The following is a 16,311-nucleotide window of genomic DNA, read 5'->3' as shown; positions in this document are numbered from 1 at the left end:
TCTCCATACATCATTGTGAAGCAAGGAAGTATTATTATCCCCATTTCACAGATGGGAAACTAAGTGGTCAAATGACTTGCCCAAGGTTGCACAGGAAGTCTGTAGCAGAGCAGGGAATGGATCCCAAGTCAGTTCCAGGATAGCACCTTAACCACTGAACTTCCTTCCTCTTGAATTCAACTCACTACCATGCAAAGTGTTTGGAAAGTGCCCCTTGCAGACCGTAGTCTACCAGGATGGCAATGAGTCTCCTTTGTTGTGGGGTTTTTGCCAAGATGACTTGCTGTCTAGTCTTTGGCTCAGGAAGAAATGCCACACAAGGGCCAATCACTTCGTGGGAGAGCCTTAAAATGACACGGACTTGTGACTTGGAGCCTGTCGTTGCTTATTTACAAACTCTGACTTCATCATTCCTGTGCAGCATTGGTTTCTCATCTATGAAATGGGGATGATAATAATACTTCCTTACTTCACAATGGTGTATGGGGACAGGTATAGTAAGGACTTTGAGCCACTCTGATAGTACAGTAATTGGGCCATATAAATATGATAGATTAGATAGTGCACAAGAGTTAACGTGGGCATCATCAACCACAGAGGCCAAAGAGCCTCCTATATACAACACACAGACCTCAGATCTTACTGAAGAGGACCAAGGAAGTTCAGGAGTAACAGGTGGTGTCTTGCTGTTTTATTCTCAAATCACTTTGTCCACAAAGGACATGTTACAGACAGGGTGATAGCTTTCCTGAGTAGCAGGTCCAACAGTTTTCAATGAAGCAGCTCTCCTTCCCAGTCAAATACAAGAAAGAACAGGTCTGATTTGCAAGTGGTAGGATGGTGTGCTCTCAAAAATTCTAGCTCTCAACAAGAAAAACTGTCCAAAAAATCAACTTGAGAAGCTGGGCCATTTCTCTCCTCCACACACAGATCAGCCCCCATGGAAGCATTCATTCCCTTCCAAATTTGAACAGTCTTATCTGCAGATTCTTCTCAGAGAGAATTACCCACAGCTCTGTTTCAATCCGATAGCAGCCTGGATTTTCCACCCAGACCCACTATCTCACAAAGCAGATAACGGCAAAGCTGCTGGGGAAGGCAGGATAAAGACGTGGTCAATTCAGCCAGAAACCAAGGGAGTATCGAGATAGCCTGTGCATCACAACTACACCCAATATAATCCTATTCTGGGAATTGTCCATGGGATGGACAAATGAAAACTTTTGCAGAAGGGTACTACCCACATCATAGGTCAAAGACAATCAGCAGCTACACCACCTCCAGTTTATAACTTAACCACCTACTATTTATCATATATCACTGTCATTTGACAAATATTTTTACATGATAAGTCAAGATAGAGAGCAAGGGCCCTTTCCATTCCTCATCTCCTTCATTCCTCAGGAGACGGTGAATGGAAAATACCAGATAAGAGTTCATTTTTAAAAGAGGCCAAATTCTCTGCTCATGTACATTGGCACCACTCCACAGCCTTAGCGGAGCTGTGCCCATTTGCATTAGCAGATTATTTAACCCAAGACTTCTAAATCTATTTGTGGTCACTTTGAAACACCAGATGCAGTTTATTCCAGAATTCAGTTTCAGTGCAAAGATATTTCATGGTAACATGACCTCAAGAGGTAAGTTACTTACTTTGTTGTAACTGGAGTTCTTCAAGATGTATGGTCCCTATCTATATTCCATTGTGGGTACACATGTGCTTCATGTGCCTGAGACTGGAGAATTTTTGCAAGCAGTGCCCGTTGGTCCTGTGTCCCTACTCTCCTTGCACTCTGCACGGAGGGCATAAGGAGTGAGGCGGACTGACCGCTTCTTCAGTTCCTTCTCCACCACAAATCATGTCATGATTCAAAGCAGCAGGGAAACAAGGCAGGTAGTGAAATACAGACAGGGACCATGCATCTTGAAGAACTCCGGTTACAACACGGTAAGTAACTTTAATGTTCCTTTCTTCTTGTAGAGCCCTTACTCCATGTGGGGGAGGAAGCTGTGCCATCCAGTAACAGAGTTAAGGATACACCTGGAGAGCTACTTAGAGATCCTCTGAGAGGATATAGCTTGACCTCAAACCTGTTCTGCTATGGCAATGAAAAATTTAGGTGACTTTGTAATCGGTTTCGTTCCCAGCAGGTAAAATGCAAATGTTGGTACTCATCGCATGTCAAGGGAAGACCCTGCGAGCAGCTACTAGAACAAATGGAAATGCCCTGTCTCAACAGTTGTCGGGACCCACTATAAACCTGAGGAATCTTCTGTGGAAGGGCAAATGTCCTCGTGAAAGCATGCATCTTTCACATTGAGAGCTGCGAACCAAGGGTTCTTTTCCAGAGATGGTATCATTGATGCCACTTTAACCACACAAAGAATTTTAGATTGTGAATAAAAATGTCACGGTGTCAAGGTGTTGCAAGTTGAGAATGGGTCTTTTGGAGAACTAGGATATATTTTGAATAGAACCCTTTTTCCTGATGCTGAAGATGTACCTGCTCTGTTGCTCCCTGCTGAAGGGGACATTCTATCTCCTGGGAGGAGGCTCTCATGGTGATAATGGTCCCTGGAAAGGGACAGGGAAGGAGGTTTGGGGAGGGATAGGGAAACTTTATGGTATAGCTGGAATGGATGATACCAGCAACCATTTGTCCATTGTTATTGACCTTCAACTGTGGGAAAAAAGAGTGCTAGGCAGCCACCAAAGGAGACCTGGCGATTGGGTGGAGATGGCACCAACAGTGGTTCACAACTTCTGAGTGTCTCGTTAAAAGTAGCTTTTGGCTGGCACAGGAGGTTGGGTTAATGTGACTGAAGTGGAAGATGCAGGGTGTCCTGGCCATTGCAGCCTCTGCCTTTAATGAAGAGGTTCATAAGAGTGCTGATGGTAATTGCTTATTGTATTTCCTCTGGTGGATATATACCCAGAGAGAGGAGGGTTGCCATGGAGTCCTTTAGCAAGTGCAAGTTTCATCTGTCTTTCATGAAGAAGATTGGTCTTATAGAAGGACAACTCTTTTATGGTGTTCTGGACCTCCCTGAGGAACCCGAGAGTGTAGCCATGATTCCCAGGCAATGGCAATAGCCATTGATCTTGATGCGGTGCAGTCTGCATCAACCGCAGATTGTAATGAAGTTATTTTCACCAGCGTGTCATTTTCAAATCAGAGCCTGCAAGTGAGCCCTCTCCCGCTAAGGCAATTTGTCCCCAAAATCTAGAAAAGTTTAATAATTCAGAAAAATCATACTTAGCCAACAGCAACTGACAATTCAGTACAGTAAACTGGAGGCTAGTAGATGTAAACACTGCCCTGTCCAGCTGGTCCACACACTTGGCTTCCTTATTGGTGGAGGTGGCTCCTAGATCTCTCTGTGGCAACCTGAACAACTACAGAGGTTGGGACCGGGTGAGTAAATAGAAACTCTGCTTTGTTTTCTGGGACAAAGTAATGTTTCTCTGCCCTCTTGGAGGTAGGGGTACATGTTGCCAGTGTATGCCATACAGACCTAACTAGCTGGATCCCAATGGTTGCAGGATGTCTAGGAATTTATGTTGTGTGTCCTGGACTTCCTCTAAGGAGATATGGAATTCTTACGCTGCCCTTGGTAGCCGCTCCTGGAGTTGCTTGTGGTCATCTTGAGGGGACAGCAAAGCTGGGGAGACCACCTCATCGGAAGATGAGGAAGATACCCTTGTCAGTACTGGCAGAACCAGCAGATTTGACTCATAGTCTTCCTTCAAAGAGATCAACCAAAACTTCCTCCTGACCCTATAGAAGAGGGAGGGGCAATATGACTCTCTACTACACACAGATCCCGGTAATAGGGGCAGTAGGAAGGGTTGAAGGTATGTTGTGGAGGTCCCCAAGGCCTAGGGAACCACTGATATTGAGGGAGGCGTTTTGCTTGGGTAGGGGAGGCTGGTTTCAGGTAGCTCTGGATCTGCTGTCTGGACTGATCTTCCTCGGTGGAGGCAATGACAGTTCCTCCAGTATATCCAACCTTCTTGTTGCATTTGGATCTGGCTTGATCAGCAGTGTTGTCAGTTCCGTTGAAGAGAAGCCACAGCTAGTAGACAGGATGAGGGACAGATTTCTCTCATAGCCTTTATCTCCTAGTGGGGTCAAAATCTCCCTGATGAGGGTCAGTCCCAACAACAGGGGAGACTGTGGATCCAGGAGAGCAAAGATGTCCCCCGGAGTGGTGTATCTTTCTGCTCTCCTCTGAGGTGCACAGGGTTCGGCCAGGCTTCACAGACTGAGCTGATGTAGAAAGATTCTGAGCTGGCAGATCCAGCCGGGGTTGTGGTGGTACCCCCGGTGACTGAGATCCCTATGGGTGCTCTTCACTGATACTGGCAGTTCACTGCCCTGACAGTGGCATTGCTGGTGTGGAGTCTGCTAGTGGCAGTGACTTGCTGCTCTGTGCTTATTTATCATGGCCCTGGAGCTTAGGTCTTTGGGAGCTAGGCACAAAGACTTACCTGACTTGGACAGGGTCAGCGAGGGATCCATCCTCTTTAGAGTGGACTTAGAGTGCATAGAGTGGGGCGGGGTGGCTGCTTTTGTGTTTATGACAGCATCCCCTGCTCTCCTGAGGAAGCCCTGACAGTGGGTCCGTAGGTGTATTCTCCCTCACTCCTGCATCAGGCCTCTTGCTAGGATGTGCACTCCTTCATGTCTCTGACCAATGTACAGAGGGGTACCCCCAGCCAGGGCCTGACACTGGAGGTTCCAACTCAGGCCATGTGACGGTAAGGAGGAACTGAAGGGACAGTCCTTCCAATCTGCCCCTTATACTATCAGTGTAGTGCAAAGAAATTGCAGGTGTGCAGTCATCCTAGAATATCAGGGTTGGAATGGACCTCAGGAAGTCATCTAATCCAACCCCCTGCTCAAAGGAGGACCAATACCCAGACAGATTTTTGCCCCAAATCCATAAATGGCACCCTAAAAGATTGAACTCACAACCCTGGGTTTAGCAGGACAACGCTCAAACCACTGACCAATGCCTGCACAAATTATTCGGTCACCAGAGCATGAAGTGCATGTGTACCCACAGGGGAATCCATATGGAGACCAGCACTTGAAGAATGCTTTTATGAACAGGACTATACAGTGTTAATTCTAAGATGCATCTTTTATTAAAAAGCAATTATTTGGATCTTAATAGAAATAATAAAAAAAAAGAGATTCTTTACCTAAGACAAGCTTAAGTCTTCATTTTCAAAAAGGCACGAACAACTGTGTACCCAGTTTGTGCATGTAGTTTTGCAAGCAACAATATGAGCTGTGCAATTTCTGACTCCTTGCACATGTAAATTCCCAGTTAAGTGCATACATAGATTCATAGACTCTAGGACTGGAAGGGACCTCGAGAGGTCATCGAGTCCAGTCCCCTGCCCTCATGGCAGGACCAAATACTGTCTAGACCATCCCTGATAGACATTTATCTAACCTACTCTTAAATATCTCCAGAGATGGAGATTCCACAACCTCCCTAGGCAATTTATTCCAGTGTTTAACTACCCTGACAGTTAGGAACTTTTTCCTAATGTCCAACCTAAATCTCCCTTGCTGCAGTTTAAGCCCATTGCTTCTTGTTCTATCATTAGAGGCTAAGGTGAACAAGTTTTCTCCCTCCTCCTGATGACACCCTTTTAGATACCTGAAAACTGCTATCATGTCCCCTCTCAGTCTTCTCTTTTCCAAACTAAATAAACCCAATTCTTTCAGCCTTCCTTCATAGGTCATGTTCTCAAGACCTTTAATCATTCTTGTTGCTCTTCTCTGGACCCTCTCCAATTTCTCCACATCTTTCTTGAAATGCGGTGCCCAGAACTGGACACAATACTCCAGTTGAGGCCTAACCAGCGCAGAGTAGAGCGGAAGAATGACTTCTCGTGTCTTGTTTACAACACACCTGTTAATGCATCCCAGAATCACGTTTGCTTTTTTTGCAACAGTATCACACTGTTGACTCATATTTAGCTTGTGGTCCACTATGACCCCTAGATCTCTTTTTGCCATACTCCTTCCTAGACAGTCTCTTCCCAGTCTGTATGTGTGAAACTGATTGTTCCTTCCTAAGTGGAGCACTTTGCATTTGTCTTTATTGAACTTCATCCGGTTTACTTCAGACCATTTCTCCAATTTGTCCAGATCATTTTGAATTTTGACCCTGTCCTCCAAAGCAGTTGCAATCTCTCCCACTTTGGTATCGTCCGCAAACTTAATAAGCATACTTTCTATGCCAACATCTAAGTCGTTGATGAAGATATTGAACAGAGCCGGTCCCAAAACAGACGCCTGACCATTTGCACACACACACATCACCATGACCATTTGCACACACACATCCAGTGTGCATGCGAAATCACAGCAATAATGCAGACTAATTAGGAATGCATTCACCCACAACTTCTTGAAAAAATATTCATTCATTTGTGCTTTGGTGAAGTTATAAAAATACAGGTATTTTTACTCCATCTACAGTAATTATTTTAGCCTTTATGACATAATCAATAATCCTCCATCCCCATAAATACACATGCAAGCCAGCAACGCATGTGTACACACACGTATACACCTTTACACCGATATAAGGTGGCCTGATGTAACACGAATTCAGTTATAACGTGGTAATGCAGCACTCTGGGGGGGCGGGGCGGGCAAGGAGCTGCGTGCTCGGGCAGATCAAAGCAAGTTCAATATAACATGGTTTTACCTACAATGCGGTAAGATTTTTTAGCTCCTGAGGACAGCTTTATCGGGGTAGAGGTGCATATGCATCTCCCTCTCTCTCTCTCTCTCTCTCTCTCCGTGTCACCTCTTCATTAAATTACAGAACTTTAAGAATAATGCCAGATGCATTCTACTTCCCTCTGAAATGCTTTAAATGGCTATTACATGGCAAGACAAAGGTAACTGTGAGCAGAATTTGGGCCTAACTTAGGTTTTGCCAACTTTCAAATTTCTTAAAACTGGACACTACAGGCCCCTGCCCCAGTCACTCACTCCCCCTCCCATCACTCACTCACTCCCCCTCCACTTCCTCAGGGACTCCCCTGCTGCTGCAGAGCCAGGCTGGGAGCTGCTGCAGAGCCTGCCTGCTTGCCCACAAGATACAGGTATGAGGCAGCCCTGACTGAGAAGGAGCTGGCACAGGTTGATGACCTGGCACCTGTCGGTGATAGGCTACTGCTGGCGTTTACAGGTGCTAGCCGGACTTTTGGTGTCCAGTCAGAAGTAAGGTTTCAGAGTGGTAGCCGTGTTAGTCTGTATCAGCAAAAACAACAAGGAGTCTTTGTGGCACCTTAGAGACTAACGAATTTATTTGGGCATAAGCTATGTGTATATACATATATACACACACCTGCTACTGTACTTTCCACTCCATGCATCTGATGAAATGGGTTCTAACCCATGAAAGCTTATGCCCAAATAAATTTGTTAGTCTCTAAAGTGCCACAAGGACTCATTGTTTTTTCAGTCAGAAGTACTGACTGGACACCCTACAGACCACTTTTGACCAGACTTTCTGGTCAAAAACTGGGCATCAGGCAACCTAGTCTAACTGAAAATCTGGACTCACTCCACTCACATCACTGGAGTCATATCACTAAAAATCCAGAAAAACTGAGGAGAGAATTTGGACCATGACTTTAAAAAAAAAATTTTTAATGAAATCCCCAGAAAGTATAATTTACTCAGCTTCACTTCAGAGAGACAATATGAGATAACGAGATAATGTTTTTTATTGGACCAATTTCTGTTGGTGAAAGAGAGACATGCTTTCAAGCTACACAGAGCTCTTCTTCAGGTCTGGGAAAGGCACCGGGAAAGGTATTGAGAATGTCACACCCAAATATAAGGTCGAATAGATTGTTTAGCATAAGTAGTTAACACACAATCTAAGAAACAATTCAAGGTAAAGTGGCTAACTAACAACTCTGCAGTCAAAGGACAAAAAACACAGGTTAGACCAGGGGTCTCAAACATGCGGCCCACGGGGTTATTTTCTGTGGCCCGCGAGCACCTCGCAGCACCCCCGCCTGGCCCCAGCGTTTACCTAGAGCAGCTCCAGCCCAACGCGCACCAGAGGAAGGGCAGGATTCCTGCCTGCCCTACCCCTACACCATGCCGGGAAGCAGCCAGAACTTGGGGAAGGTGGGGGGGGCACAGGGGTATGTGTGTTGTTCTTGCTTCAGGCAGCGTCCCCAGCAGCTCCCATTGGCCGCGCCAGTCCAGCATTTTAAATGTAGACAAGCCCTCAATTCCCTGTACTTCCTTACTCCCAACTTTTTACTTGTCCAAACATACTGCAAGTTCTTCCGGGCAAATTCTTCTGTACGTACTGCACCTAACACATTGGCACCTGGATAGGGGCTCTATCCACTGCTCTCATACAAACAGGAATGGGAGTAAGATCACACCACTGGCACATTGCTACTGGCAGGGAATTGTTTAAATCCTCCGAATAACTGACTAACCAAAACGAGGGAAGTTGTGTGTAGCAACCCAATTAATTATACTGTACACCGCACAAAGCTGTATTTTAAGAGACTCTTCAGTATTACTAAAAAGAGAACAGGAGTATTTGTGGCACATGAGAGACTAACAAATTTATTTGAGCATAAGCTTTCATGGGCTACAGTATTACTCATAGACTCATAGACTTATAGATCAGAAGGGACCAATATGATCATCTAGTCTGACCTCCTGCACTAGGCAGGCCACAAAACCCTACCCATACACATTTATAACAACCCCTGATATTACAACTGCTAACCAATGAAATAATAAACTGATCGAGCTTTAAATAAGTTCAATCTATTAGCTTAGGCTTTCCTAGCTGCCAAGAATGAGCAGCGATGAAGAACTATTTAATAACACTAAGGCTAATTTTCTCTGCAGCTTTGTCATAAACACAGTGGAACCTCAGAGTTACGAATACCTCAGGAACGGAGGTTGTTTGTAACTCTGAACAAAACGGTATGGTTCTTCTTTCAGAAGAACATTGACATTGTTACAACTGAACAGTGACTTAACACAGCTTTGAAACTTCACCACATAGAAGAAAAATGCTGCTTTTAACTATCTCTGTTTAAATTAAACAAGCACAGAAAGATTTGATAAGGCAAGGAAACTATTTTTTAAACTTTCCCTTTATATTTTTTAGTAGCTTACGTTTAACACGGTACTGTTCTGTACGGTATTTGCTTTTTTGTGGGGGTGGGGTGGCTCTGCTGCCTGACTGCATACTGTTGGTTCCAAATGAGGTGTGTGGTTGACTGGTCAGTTCATAACTCTGGTGTTTGTAACTCTGAGGTTCTACTGTACTCCTTTTTCCCCCTATTAGATGGTTAGGAGCAGCTGCACTCCAGACATGGGGATGACATGGCAGCCTCCTCATAGCCAGTAGTCACGGGTAAGGGAGAAAGGAAAAACAATACCATCTGCCACTATCTTTCCTGGGATGTTACAGCTCGAGGCTGGACTCAGAACAGTGATTCTCCCAGGAGGGAGCACATGGTGCCACTAGCCACGCTGAGAAGATAGCAGTAAAGTAAAACAAACTCTCACTGAGCACAGGTGAGAAGCTGCCTGCCAAATCACGGCCCAACCAGTTCGGACTTAGCATAGGGGAGTTCAGTGAGAGGCAAATAAGAAATAACTCAAGCACTTTCACAATGGCCCATTCTCCATTAAGGCACTGAGCACACTCAACCACCGTGGAAGTGAAAGGACTTTAAGGGAGTGCCCATCATTGCAGGATTGAGCCCTTAGGTTGTGCAGGCAACACAATGATAGAAGATTCAAAAGCCTTTAAAGTGCTTCAGTCCTTCCACAGAGCGAGAACAAAAGAGCAGCTATGCCAACTACTCAACAAAATGCATGAAACAGGAGAGGTTCAGAGGCCAAGCCTTTCTGAGTTCTGAACGTGCTCTGAGACTCTGCTAGGCCCGACACATCACTACCCCCTCTATCCCCACTCTGACAAATACTCCCTTTATAATCAGCAGCATCAGAACAGAACTACAGAAGTGTTTAAGGAAACAGGAAGCAATTCCCTTCTGTAAAAGGCCAGACAAGCCATTGAAAGAAAGATTCTTCAGTCGGTCTTCGCAGTACATTCACATAGCCCTGGTGATCCAGCTGGCTGAACGAATATTTTGGGACAAAATGGAAGTAACAGGAACAATTGCTCCTCCAAGGCAAACGAGGTAGATTTCTAACAAAACAAGTATTTATGCTACTGGAACACTCATTTATTTCATCTGTTTTATGAAACCATATAATATGTCTCCCTGTATTGCAGCAACTCTGCTAATGACTTTCGACTAGTTGCTTAGAGCTAATCCTCTGAAAGTTCATTCTATAATCCGAGGATTCATCACTATGGAAACTGCTTACAATCGGTACTTTTTATAGCAAAAAAACAGCATCAACAAGAGGTATTCTAACTCAAATAGACGAGATTTCATTCCCACTTGGCATTGCCAGATTCCTTTTTTATGGTCTTTTAGTTAATTTAGGAAAGTGAAATAAAACCAAATCCACAATTAAATTTAACAAGTGTGTCAGCTGGAATGATAAGCAATGGTACTACATATACCACGCCACCAGCCTTCACCTTACACATACCACCACATCAGCACAGCAACGAGCATTAGCAAGAGTCTCTTAGTATCTATGCTGAGAGGCTAATGCAAAGAAAAATCTATAATTAGGAAGAGAGGATAACTGTGGGGTAGGGCATTGAGTAAAGGGCTGGGACTCAGCACAAACGGGTTTGGTTGTTGTTTTTTTTTTTGCAACTTTACCATTGATTTGTTGTGTGATCTTAAGCAAAACTTACCTGTGCATTAGTTGCCCAATCGAAAATGAAATGGGAATGCTCATCTACTTTAGGAGAAGCATTTAAGAATTATTACTCAGAATTTAGGAAATAAATCTTGTTCATCTCCATTATAGGTAAGTGCTATCAAACGTGATACAGTAGATTAATACTATGGCCTAATAACACTGACCTAAACCAATGGCTAACCCTCTAGTCTGCAAGTCAGTACAGGTTTCATAGATAACAGTGGACTGCATTCAAAGAAATCTCAGCTCCCTGTATCAAGGAGTTAAGATAAAAGAGGGCTGGTCTACACTATGGAGGAAAATCGATCTCTGATACACAACTTCAGCTACGTGAATAATGTAGCTGAAGTCGAAGTATCTAAGATCGAATTACTTACTGTCCTCACGGCGCAGGATCGATGTCCACGGCTCCCCATGTCGACTCCACAACTCCGTTCGGGTTGGTGGAGTTCCGGAATCGATATAAGCGCGTTCGGGGATCGATATATCGCGTCTAGATGAGACGCGATATATCGATCCCCGAGCAATCGATTGCTACCCGCCGATATGGCGGGTAGTGAAGACGTAGCCAGAGTCAGTGTCCATTGGGGAAAAAAGGCATGAAAATTAGAAGGTCACGCCAATTACAGCTCAGCACCAATAGATTAGAAATAACATGGAATTTCTGACCACCAGGAAAAAGAAGATTAAATTAAAGAGTGCAATGCAGCTGTGCAGAATGTGAGTCATCCCAGAATCACTGATCCACAATGTACTCACTGAGGCAGGCTGGCATGGCCAGCTCTGATAATCAGGAGAGCTACTTGCCTTGCAAACCTGACTTGATAGCTCAGTGGCATTTGCCTGCTAAACCCAGGGCTGTGAGTTCAATCCTTGAGGGGGCCATTTAGGGATTGGTCCTGCTTTGAGCAGGGGGTTGGACTAGATGATCTCCTGAGGTCCCTTCCAACCCTAATGATCTATGATCAAAAGGTGTTAGACTAATTCACATTGTTTATATGTGCTCGCCTCCATAATGCAGTTTAGGTAATAAAAAGTATAGTACCTGTAGCAGCTGGGAAAAACACTCCAAAAACAGTGAAGAAGGACTCCCCAGTACTGTAGTCCGGTAGCGTGTTGTTAAACATAAGTTCTTTCGAATATCCAACAAAGCCATGTTCTGCAAACACAAGGGGTTTACATGTAAACTATAAGGAAATGGATTTGGAATCTGATAGATGAAACCCTTATATACAATCTCTCTCTCTCTCTCACACACACACACGGTTTATTTACACAGCAAAGAAAACCCCATGGCTGGCCCATGCTAGCCAATTCGGGCTCACAAGGCTCAAGCTGCGGGGCTGTTTCGTTGCTGTGTAGCCTTCTGGGCTCAGGCTGTCCACACGGCAATGAAACAGCCCCACAGTCTGAGCTCCGTGAGTCAGCTAGCACGGGCCAGCTGTGGGTGTCTAGTTGCAGTGTAGACACACTCTCTCTCCCTCCTCCGCCACTGGGGAAGGTCTATTTTCCAAACACATGACCACACCAATTGGTTTAAGCCTTAAATTTGTAATAATTAATATGAATTCAGGAAAATATGGTAGGTCCTATTTTAAATTTCTGGAGAAACTGTAGCTAAATACAACTAAAATGGGGACGGTCAGATCACCAGCTGGTGTAAATCCTCACAGCACCATTGAAATCCTTGGAGCTGCCTGGATTTAAGCCAGCTGAGGACAAGGCTCACAAAATCTGCCTATAAGGGCTTGTCTGTATGGAGAAACTGATTGGCAGAACTACAGCAGTATAATGATCCCACTATAGCTATGCCAGTATAAAACTCTCCACTTCTAAAGCAGAGTTATTATACTGAAATAAAGTCACTTTTATTCCAGAATTGTGTCCACATGGGAGTTATAGCACTGTAGTATAATTTTACCCCTATAAATCTGCCTGTCAGTTTCCCCATGTAAAGAAGCCCTAAGTCTACAATTGACAAACACTGACTGAGAGCTGCCATCAATCAATGCATCTTTAAGCACATGTTATCAATAAACCCACAGCTGAGATAAACTTGATGTACAGCAGATTAGGTCCTCCCCTGTAGGTTAGACTCAGACACAGACTGAAAAAAATAAGGCCCTATAATATAGCCAGAGACTCCCACGTCAAGTTTTATTCTTAGCATCCCCACCTACATTGTTATTCTGTTGCTGCACTATGGTTTCAAATATGTAGCCGAACACATGGCTGTGCGCTATGACCAACAAAACTGTTTCCCAGATCTTCAGCAGATGTTTAAACTGGTATGTAAACATGTACCATAATGAAAAACAAATGCCAATAACCGTGTACCTTCTGCTGTCGCTGGAGATTTCATGCTTCCCCACACCCACCTCGTGCTAAGTTTTTCCAGATCACACATGAATTTTGATTTAAAAAAAAGGAAAGGTGTTACAAAGTGTGGAAAAAGGCAACTGGTGAGAGATCAGCACTATGTAAACGATAATCTCCAAGTATCTAAGAAATTTATTCCCCCCTCCACCACCCACCCACACAGTGCAGACTTGGATACTGCACATTAAACCATCTGAATTTGCCAGACATATTTGAGGCTGACAGCTCAAGGAAAGGTCATGGGATGGTCATAGTAAAAATGGCTCAGATCATGGAAATGTGGTAAGTAGTAAATGATACACACAACAGAATCTATAGATAGAGCGACCCTATTGTCTCAGTTGACTGGGACAGTCCTGGTTTTTCATATGGTGTCCTAGTGCTGCAGGAACTTCTTCCAGGGGACATGAACTGTACTGGTTTTTCATTTCATTAAGCAAAACATTTGCTTTAATAACTACAAAATGTTTGTCCATGGCATATTATTATACCAATGAGAACTTTCCCTGTGTTTATGAGGAACTAACAGTCCAGTGGAATGAGTGTTCAGTGCAATAACCAGTATTTCACGTGAAGAGCAAAGGTGACTCAGTATAGACTCTATCACAGCTGTCCTTTGCCTCGAAGAGAACGCAAATGACTCTTTTGATAAACGAGAGCTTTGCTTAAAACTTCTACAAATTTTACTTCTAAAAATACAGAGAACAGGGCTTTGAAACCATCACAGAAAATTCCTATGGATAATCAAAAGCTCCTACAGAATCCTCATCAGCTGGGTGGCCTTGGCATGAATGGATACTCACTGACAAAAAGCACAAAAAATGTCTTGCTACTATTTTTTTTTTTTTTTAATCACAGACAGGGCCGGATCCAGCCATTTCACTGCCCCAAGCACTGCGGCGCGCCGCTGGGGGCACTCTACCGCTCGCCAGTCCCGCGGCTCCGGTGGACCTCCCGCAGGCGTGCCTGCAGATGCTCCACCGGAGCCACGGGAGGAGCAGACCCTCCACAGGCACGCCTGCGGGAGGTCCACCGGAGCTGCCTGCCGCCCTCCCCGTGACCGGGAGAGCGCCCCCCACGGCATGCCGCCCCAAGCACACGCTTGGCGCACTGGGGCCTGGAGCCAGCCCTGATCACAGAATCTTAGAAGTATAGGACTGGAAGGGACCTAAGTATGTCATCTAGTCCAACCTCCTGGACTCATGGCAGGACGAGGGGCGGCTCTATGTTTTTTTGCCATCCCAAGCACAGCAGTCAGGCGGCCTTTGGTGGCATGCCTGTGGGCGGTTTGCTGGTCACACTGATTCGGCAGCGCTTCTGCAGGTAATCTGCCGGTCCCACACCTTCGGCACACCTGTCGCCGAATTGCCGCCGAAGCCGTGGGACCCGCAGACCTCCCGCAGGCATGCCACCCCCACAGCGACCGGCAGGCTGCCCGCCACAGCTTGCCGCCCCAGGCACGCACTTGCTGAGCTGGTGCCTGGAGTTGCCCCTATTGTTTGATGGAAAATTGGTCTTTCAACTGAATAATTGTTTTGGGAAGAGTGTCTCTCCTATCCCAAGCTTGTAGTCAAGGGAGAGCTGTAAGTACTCTGGAGCCCAACCAAAAGCACTTGCTGGGAATCGTCCTTTGTATGACAATACAATACAAGAGACTGATTTATTTTTGTAGGGATTCTTGCTTAAAAAGTAAATGGCATGGTCTGTTGGTTGGCCTTATGTAAGAGGGACCCAAACTTTTAACCCTGGGGGCTGCACTGGCAATAGGCCAGTCATCTGCATCTAATTTATTTATAAATGCACAGAAGTTAGTGATCCTTGTGCTTCTTCCCTTCATTGCATCCAATCTTCCCCCTCTTTATTAGTTACGGTCACTCACCGCAACACATCTAATCTTGGATTGCAAGACCCGGCCTCTGTATTTGTTTTGTGAAGTATCTTCTGCACTGTGGGTGTGCTGTATAACAGTCATACTATTTGTTTGTTCTTCCATTTGCCTTGGCAGATGAATATAAAATGCCTACTGAGGAAGGTTATCCCTGACCAGCATCATCCTCATCCTCAAATCTGAAAGAGAGAACAGCGCTGGGTCTTATTTTCAGCTTCATTTATGCCTCCTGGTGAGAAGATTTTGAGAAAAAGTCATGCCTAGAGAAGGAGTTGGTTGGATCCCTAGGAGAACGGAGGAGGCACAGGATTTAGCTCATACTGTACTCAGATCCCTCGCCCACATTGTGCGGTATGTTACGAAAGGAAACAGAAAACATCCATAACTCTCAACACTTCACTCACCGAAGGCAAGGAGAAGCTCCCTCCCTGAGCTCTAAATGCTGATGTTGGAAGCTTTGTTTCTCCTCACCCTTGGACAATTTTAACAGTTGGGTTTTTTCAGTTTGAAGAAGAGAAAAATACTTGAGTCAGCTTCGAGATGCGGGGCTCAAGAACACAGGACACACCTTAGTGGGCTGGCCGTGTGCAGAGCCTGAGGTTTCCGCCTAGCACTTTAAGATCTTGGAAAATGACTGATTTGGAGACCCTGCCAGCAAGCAGTGGTTATTTGGGGTCAGCCCATTATGCAACTACATAAAGGATATCTGCCCTGCCAAGTTTCATGCAACCTGGAGCTCATTACAAATTAGTCAAGTTTTGGCCAGATTCAAAAAGCCTACTCATAAGCTTAAAGTTAAGCAAACCCTGGCAGGGAAGCAGGATTGACCACGAAACTAAATCATGCACAAATGAAAACTACCTTAAAGAACATTCCACCAAACGATCGTCACTTACTACACTGTACTTGTGGTTAGAGATTTATGCATAAAGGTGGATGCTGAGTTCTTGGAAAACAGTGAGATTTAAAAAAAAAAATAAAATAAACCACCATGTTTCCATTCCAAATACCACAAAGTGGTACCTGGCTTGGATTTTTCTCACTGGAATAGTCAGCAAGTTTTTTCTTGCAGGATGTTTTCTGGGGCTGACTCTAGAATGTTCAGGATCCTGGAGGGGAAGATGTGGGGCTAGGAGAGCCTCAGCATAACTGTACAATGCTAGAGTA

At 44.8% G+C, this 16,311-nt stretch overlaps 1 protein-coding gene across 7 annotated transcripts in view; it reads right to left on the bottom strand.

Annotated features, from left to right (window-relative positions):
* The window catches only part of SLC12A8 (solute carrier family 12 member 8), a 105,264-nt gene that overhangs the window by 32,440 nt on the left and 56,513 nt on the right, over window positions 1–16,311 (bottom strand). For all 7 annotated transcript variants that reach the window (XM_032793981.2, XM_075070284.1, XM_075070282.1 and 4 more), the window contains exon 6: window positions 11,923–12,036. In XM_032793981.2, the coding sequence (XP_032649872.1) occupies window positions 11,923–12,036 (114 nt within the window). The remainder of the gene's footprint in view (window positions 1–11,922; window positions 12,037–16,311) is intronic.

Source organism: Chelonoidis abingdonii, chromosome 10 (genome assembly GCF_003597395.2).
Source record: "Chelonoidis abingdonii isolate Lonesome George chromosome 10, CheloAbing_2.0, whole genome shotgun sequence".
Lineage (NCBI taxonomy): Eukaryota > Metazoa > Chordata > Testudines > Testudinidae > Chelonoidis > Chelonoidis abingdonii.
The sequence above is the reverse complement of the archived record's forward strand: the minus strand, read 5'-3'. Positions and strand labels throughout refer to the sequence as shown.